The sequence below is a fragment of the Habropoda laboriosa genome, unplaced genomic scaffold (genome assembly GCF_001263275.1).
Source record: "Habropoda laboriosa isolate 0110345459 unplaced genomic scaffold, ASM126327v1 scaffold102, whole genome shotgun sequence".
NCBI lineage: Eukaryota > Metazoa > Arthropoda > Insecta > Hymenoptera > Apidae > Habropoda > Habropoda laboriosa.
Window position 1 is genome coordinate 817313 of NW_017100262.1, and position 8140 is coordinate 825452.

The 8140-nt window shown below is 33.9% G+C and overlaps 1 protein-coding gene across 2 annotated transcripts in view; it reads left to right on the forward strand.

Moving 5' to 3' along the window:
* Positions 1 to 5638, forward strand: part of LOC108573005 (F-box only protein 11) — a 7266-nt gene extending 1628 nt beyond the window's left edge. The window contains exons 2-9 of one of the 2 annotated variants that reach the window (XM_017935355.1): positions 246 to 587; positions 668 to 1456; positions 1549 to 2401; positions 2509 to 2729; positions 2811 to 3029; positions 3111 to 3318; positions 3437 to 3612; positions 4810 to 5638. In XM_017935355.1, the coding sequence (XP_017790844.1) occupies positions 246 to 587; positions 668 to 1456; positions 1549 to 2401; positions 2509 to 2729; positions 2811 to 3029; positions 3111 to 3318; positions 3437 to 3566 (2762 nt within the window). In that variant the 3' untranslated portion in view covers positions 3567 to 3612; positions 4810 to 5638. Of the gene's footprint in view, positions 1 to 245; positions 588 to 667; positions 1457 to 1548; positions 2402 to 2508; positions 2730 to 2810; positions 3030 to 3110; positions 3319 to 3436; positions 3913 to 4809 lie in introns of those variants that run through there. The other variant, XM_017935353.1, reaches the window with a different exon arrangement.
* The last annotated feature ends 2502 nt before the right edge of the window (positions 5639 to 8140 follow it).

The window sequence follows — 8140 nt, forward strand, 5'->3', positions numbered from 1 at the left end:
CATGTTTTCAAAATAATTGTATTTATATTGTATAAAGCAAATACTATGTACTTCTATAAAAGATAACAATCAATATAATGTGTTTAATGTTTATACATTATACAATATTTATCTTTTTTCCAATACATTTTATTGCACACATTGCTAAACAATAAATAATAAAGGAATAATTGTGAATTTCACTTTTGAATTATAAAACATCAAGTTTGATGTTATTGGTTATGTGGTTATTGGTTGTTTTTCAGCCGAGCCATGCGATTTGCCATGTTCAGCATCAAATCAGATACCACCTGGTGGTGGAGTTGGTGGTGGAGGAGGAGGAGGAGGAGGTGGAGGTGGGGGTGGAAGCGGTGGAAGAGGATCTTCACCCAGTGTTTCTGGAGTTGCAGCACCATCACCTTCCCCATCACATTCACATTCATCCCCATATGATTTAAGGCGTAAAAGTCCACCTCATCCAGACCCTGCTCCTGGTACCAGCTCTGCTCTACCTCCCTCAGGTGGCAGTAGTATAGGAGCCGCTCTTAGTTCTTCCTCCTTACCAGCAAGAAAACGGCCCAGGCGGACATGTTCATTATCCACAGATGGTATATTTGTTACTAAATGAATTTCATTATATGTATTACTTTAATAAAAGAATATTTCAAAATTTTGTGTCATTTCACAGGTACAAACACAAATACAGCAGCACATTACCTTCAGTATGAGCTACCGGATGAAGTGCTGCTTACTATATTTAATTATCTTATGGAACAGGATCTATGTAGAGTTTCACAAGTTTGCAAACGTTTTCAAATAATTGCAAATGACACTGAACTGTGGAAGTCCCTGTACCAGCAAGTTTATGAGTATGACTTGCCACTATTTAATCCTGCACCTTGTAAATTTGAATTTGTATCCCCGGATGAGTCAGACTATCCAAATCCATGGAAAGAAAGCTTTAGACAATTATATAGAGGAGTACACGTTAGGCCAGGATTTCAGGATTTGAAGTTCAAGGGTCGAAATTTGCCATACTTTAATACAGTTCAGGGAGCATTAGATTATGTAGATGAATATAGAAGCAATAGCGGTTCCTCGTCAAATAATAGCACAACTACAAGTGGTCAAGGGAATTGTTGTGGAAACAATTCTCAGGCAGCGGAAGAAGCACCTCAACATTTAGTTTTCTTACATGCCGGAATATATAGAGGCGAATTTCTTGTAATCGACAGCGATGTTGCATTAATCGGTGCAGCACCCGGAAATGTGGCGGAATCTGTTATATTAGAACGAGAAAGTGAATCTACAGTTATGTTTGTAGAAGGAGCAAAACGAGCTTATGCCGGCCATCTCACATTGAAATTTACCCCCGACGTTACTAGTACAGTACCGCATCATAAACATTATTGTTTAGAAGTTGGCGAAAACTGCAGTCCAACAGTCGATCATTGCATTATTAGGAGTTCAAGTGTTGGTAAGCAAGTTGTTTTTTCTGTGAAATAATTTATATCTTATTTTTCAGAGTTTCTGCCTCTTATATGTATCGTTAATTTTTCACCGTTTCAGTTGGAGCAGCTGTTTGCGTGTCAGGTGTAGGAGCGAATCCTGTGGTAAAGAATTGTGACATATCGGATTGCGAAAACGTTGGACTTTATGTCACTGATTATGCACAAGGAACTTATGAAGACAATGAAATCTCTAGAAATGCACTGGCTGGAATTTGGGTAAAAAATTACGCAAATCCAATTATGCGAAGGAATCACATTCACCACGGAAGGGATGTTGGAATCTTCACATTTGATAATGGACTTGGATATTTCGAGGCTAACGATATTCATAATAATCGAATAGCAGGCTTCGAAGTAAAAGCTGGTGCTAATCCAACAGTTGTACATTGTGAAATACACCATGGTCAAACTGGTGGAATTTACGTTCACGAGAATGGTTTAGGGCAATTTATCGACAACAAAATCCACTCGAATAATTTCGCCGGTGTTTGGATTACCTCAAATTCAAATCCAACTATTCGTAGAAACGAAATTTATAATGGTCATCAAGGAGGAGTATATATATTTGGAGAGGGAAGAGGCTTGATCGAACATAATAATATTTACGGCAATGCCTTAGCTGGTATACAGATCAGAACAAATTCAGATCCTATTGTTAGACATAACAAAATACATCATGGTCAACATGGTGGTATATACGTGCACGAAAAGGGGCAAGGTTTAATCGAAGAGAATGAAGTGTATGCAAATACTTTAGCAGGTGTTTGGATAACAACTGGATCGACACCGGTATTAAGAAGAAATCGTATTCATAGTGGAAAACAAGTAGGAGTTTATTTTTATGATAATGGACATGGAAAACTAGAAGACAATGATATTTTCAATCATTTGTATTCAGGAGTACAAATAAGGTAAGACATTTTTGTAATAGGAAAAATTCAACCTTATTTACTATGCTGTTATGCTTTATATTATATATTTATTATTATGTATTTATTTGTGCGTATTATAATATTAGGACTGGAAGTAATCCAGTGATACGTGGGAATAAAATATGGGGCGGACAAAACGGTGGAGTTCTTGTGTATAATAGCGGATTAGGCTTACTTGAACAAAATGAAATTTTTGATAATGCAATGGCAGGAGTTTGGATTAAAACAGATAGTAATCCTACGTTAAAAAGAAACAAAATATTTGATGGACGAGATGGTGGAATTTGTATATTTAATGGCGGCAAAGGTATATTTTTAGTTTATTTTTAATCTCCAGTTAAATATTTGTTGTCTGAATAACTTTTTATTCTATCTTACTATAATATAGGCGTTCTCGAAGAAAACGATATATTTCGTAACGCGCAAGCAGGAGTGCTTATTTCTACACAATCCCACCCTGTCTTGAGGAGAAATCGAATATTTGATGGATTAGCAGCCGGCGTTGAAATAACAAACAATGCGACTGCTACGTTGGAATTTAATCAAATTTTCAATAATAGATTTGGCGGTCTTTGTTTAGCAAGTGGAGTACAACCGACAACTAGAGGTTAATATATTTTTATTTATTTTTAAAGAAACAACTTGCATACTCAAGAAGAAGGATAATCGTTGACTTTAATTTTTTCAGGCAATAAAATATTTAATAATCAGGATGCAGTTGAAAAAGCAGTCGGAAACGGCCAATGTTTATACAAAATTTCGTCATATACCTCCTTCCCTATGCACGATTTTTATCGCTGCCAGACATGCAATACGACAGACCGCAATGCAATTTGTGTTAACTGCATAAAAACCTGTCATGCTGGGCACGATGTGGAATTTATTAGACATGATCGGTATGTATCGTTGATAATGTTAACATTAGCTGAAAAAAATTTATAGAATCGAATCTACAAATAGAATATCGTAAGATAATTATACATGATTCATTGGTCAATTGATTTACGTTTTCAGATTCTTCTGTGACTGTGGTGCTGGAACATTAAGTAATCAGTGTCAACTTCAGGGTGAACCTACGCAAGATACCGACACATTGTACGATAGTGCAGCACCAATGGAGTCGCATACACTTATGGTCAACTAGGAACTAACGTAAACTAAATAAAACAATCAAACGACACTGAGAATCTGTAAGTCCAACATATTGCAAACAAGGAGTAATTTGTTGCAGAGTTCTTTATTATGACACTTGTTCCTTCGTGTCCCTCATTGTGATTGTTATTTTGTAAAGCTGTCGTTATTGTTAACATATTCCATTTAACGATCATTTCATTATCGTCACTATTATTATTGTCATCATCATTGTCGTTACTGTCACCCGATCACCGCTTCATTTTCATCATCATCATCGCGGTGATTAAAATTATCACAACAATTTTCACACTACTTTGTAAGATTATGTTCGTGAATTTATAAGTGATAGCTCGTTGCGCCGTATTATCATCATTATCATCTCCACTATCATTATCATCATCATCATCATCATCATCATTATTATTATCAAGAGATAGTATATTTTTTATTAAGAAATTAGTACTCTATTTTAACGTATATCTTCATATATGCAAGATATACGTTAATTGACATTCGTGTTCACTCAGATATTGAGAATCAGTAAATGAGAATCCAGATTTATCTGATAAAACACAAATTTTAATGAGGAAGAAGGAAATTTTTTTTTTTTTTTGAAGTGATTTCGCCAAGTCGAGATTCTATTTCCCGCGATTACATAATAAAGAACTCCGCAACGAAAAGTAAAACAAATAAAAGAAACACATTGATAAACAAGGGGGGAAAAAAAACAAGTGACAATGGATTTCTTATGTAAGCGAATCTACTAATTAGATAACGGCAAATTTATTTAAACGTGTAATAATAAAAAACAAAAAAATACCGCGATTGAATCGTTAATCGACCGGAAACACGCAACAAACTTTTCACGTGACTCTTTTCATTCAGTTTCTTTAATTCTTAACTTCGTAAAATAAAATGAAAAAAAAAGTGCAGTGAACCTGTGTAAAAAGATGCAAGTAAAAAAAATATAATAAACAAACCATATGTGTATACGCCGATATAGAAAGGGAAAAATGGACACGTGACAATCGTGACGTTGTATGAAGAATAAAAGAAACTCTTTAAACAATGAAAAAATTCGTGCAATGCGACCTGCATTGATATAAAAAGGGGGGAAGAAAAAAGACAATTCTCTCTAAGCTTACGATATAAACACACAGTGTCGCGGATGTAAATTGTGTATAATCGTATCGTTAATAAACGCGAATGGACGGTAACATTTAAATGAATGACTTTACTTGTTACATGAACAGAAGCACATCGTCGACACCCATGTATAAAATCGTTGAGGAGGACACGTTATGAGAATTTCTACTCGCAAGCGTACGAAACTTTAAACACTCCAGTGCATTAAGACAGAACGAACATGAAAGAAGTGCATATTGTGTATTCATATTAATGGAATTGTAGGTAATCAAGCCCAGCTAGCGTCAAGATAAATATTGGAGGAACGATTAGCAAGAAATAATCATGGTTGATTAAAAAAAAGAAGGAAAGAAAAGAATATAAAACAAAGTGCGACTTTGTTAAAGTAAAACATGTCGAATATGTGTGGTACAAATTTTCGAAGGATGGGAAAAACGAGGACGAGTGAAACACGAAGATCCACGACGACATGCTGAAGAAACGGATGTCTAAAAAATGTGATATGTAAAATTCACAAATGGAATAATCAAAATGGAACAGAAACATCTGTACAATTTTAAGAAATCTTTTCTTTTTTTTTGTTTTTCTCTCTCAATGTAAGTGTACTTCGTAATACACACGAACAATTCTTCGATTCTATTATCTCCTTGTAATTGTGAATAGTGATGGCCCTAAGTTGCTCGACGGGGGAAAGTGCATAATAAGACAATGTAAAACAAAACAGAACGAAAAGAAAGAATATTTAAAAAAGGTAAACTTAAAATGAATTCACGTAATTACGTATGTTGGTGTAATACCAGTGAGAAAGAAGAAAGAAACAAACAAATGTTTTACGAAGAGAAGTAAGAAAATGATATACTGTCCGAGGAACAGTTTTAAACAAAAAAAAATAATAATAAAAAGTAATCTCGAATTTTTAAAGTAATCCGATTTTTTTAATATTATGTTAGTGGTAAAAATCTAATCATATTATTATAATTGTATTTCAAGAGCGAAACAGCTCTTGTACGAAGGAGGGGAAAAAAAATGAAGAAAAAGCGCCTATTAGCGATAATTTTAGACGCAACCACATCCATTTATGCAAATGATGAATATAAAATAAGTAGACGAAATATCGAAAAAAATTCATTATTATGGTAGAATTTTGTTTTGCGCAACAAAATTTTACGAGTCTGTCTTTATTCATTATGTAGTACTTTTTGTATATCATTTGGTAGAGAAATGGGTAATGGACCATTTACTAATGGTACATGAGAATTGCCTTTGTACTTACCTGACCTAAGGTCTGTAGTATTATACACCACAGTGTCATATTATACATAGTATAACTATATATAATGTCTAACACGTTATATGCACTGAGAATAATATAAAAAAGACGTATGTCAAAGGCAATTCTTCATATGTGCACATTAGATCGCAATTTTTTTTTTTTTTAATTACTTTTTTTGAGTGATACTCTTTATGCTCTGTTGTTTTGTTTAAACAAACATTCATCCGTGGAAAAGAAGAAAAAAAAACGGTTCTTTTTAATTAAACTTGAAACTCGGAATAGAGAAACTACAGAAAAAAAGAAAGAATTTCCTTGCAAAAGAAACGAAACTTAAACGAAAGGAATAAAAAAGAACGATAACAATTTGGAATGTTACCGGTATGGAAACCCAAAACATTCTTGCGCGCTCTCTACGTTGTAATCTAATTACCAAAATTTATTTGTCGATCGTTTTTTTTTATACTTGTTTCGAGTATTATTTACGAAATGTTAAATATGTGTTTAATGTATTTACGAAAGAAAAGAAGAAAAAAAATGAAATTATAAGAGGAGAACTGGCGACCCCCCTTTTTATGTGCCCTTTTGTTTGTTTGTTTTTTTTTTTTAAACGCGTTCATTATAACGCCGACTCCCTTTACACGGGTATTTATTGTAATTATCATTGTGTTCGATCATACAAGGAGAAACGAGCGGTTTTTCTGTGATTTTTCTATCCTCTCACAGTTTCAAAGTATGTTGAATTATTAAATATTCTTATCGCGAACAATTGTTTTGCGCAGCAGCCGTTGAATGCACGTGTCGAATGCGGCGGCGAACGTTTTTACTTTTTTTTTCTCTTTTTTCTTTTTTTCCTTTTCTTTTACGCTACTCTCACGGAAAAAACTTGTACACTCCTCAGTGGCTTCCATTCCGCCTACTCGAAATCATAACAAGCACGTCCCGAGTTTCAAACAAGAAATTATCGAGTGGAGAAAAAAAAACGAGCGTTGCGCAACGTCTTTGCACAAAAACTTCCGAGAAGAAAAAGAGAAAAAAGGGGGGGGGAAAAAAGCAAGGAAAGGTCGTTGAACGATTCCCACTGCTCGGCTGCAGCACGATTCAAATGTTTCTTCTGTTTCTCGTTGTTGGATGTATTTTTAGAGTGTAAGATTTTGAGACCAGCAATAGGAAATCACTGTTATGTTTGAGCTCATTGTATCCCCGTGATAAGAACAACCGACGTTTACTGGATTAAAAAAAAAAAACGAAAAAAAAAAGAAAAAGAAAATACGTTTCATTCCTGAGACGAATATATATATTTATTTCGGTGTCCGAGACAAAACGTTGAACTACTGTGAAACTTTGGTAACACACACACACACGTACACAAAAAAAAGGGAAAAGAAGAAAAAGAGTAATAAAAAGATAAAAAAAAGTATAAGTAACGTTGATCGTGTACACACGTAACATAATACATAACACGTTTGACAAAGCATTTAGAGTTTTGAAAAAAAAAGAAAAAGGAAATCGGCGCGTATAAATTCTGCCTAAAAAAAATTCCCAGTTCTCGCGGTGATACGAAGAACGGGATGAGAATCTCCTTTTTGACAAGATAAAAATCGAAGTTATCGCATACTACTACAAAAATAGTACGATATTTCTTTTCTCTATTTAATTACGTTTACGCGATTTGTATTAATTTTTAGAATTTCGCTTTGTTCCATTCATCATTGTACATTATCCAAAACATTCGTCTTACGTCGAGAATTATCGAGTCCAAAGTGTCTTTTTTTTTTCTTTTTCTCTCTTTTTCCCCTGTTAAGTCGTTTCTATTAATCGCATTTTATTTATAGAATCTTCTTTTTCCTCTTTTTTTTTCTTTTCATCTTTTTTTTTTCTTTTCATCTTTTTTTTTTTTTTTTTTTTTTTTTTTTTTTTTTTTTTTTTTCCAAAAACGTTTTACTCCGATCTTTCGAACAGCAAAAAACTTGCCATTAATTACGTTAGTTGCCATAGTTCTCTCGGTTTCGTTTTTGCGGTAGAGGAAGCTATATAGTTAGAGATTAAAGATATAAATAACGAAACTGTGCAAAACTGTGCAGAAGAAACGGAAGAATAAAAGAAAAGAAAGAGAAAACCAGAGAGAGGGAGTGAGAGAGGGAAACGCGAACCCGCAAAAACTAATA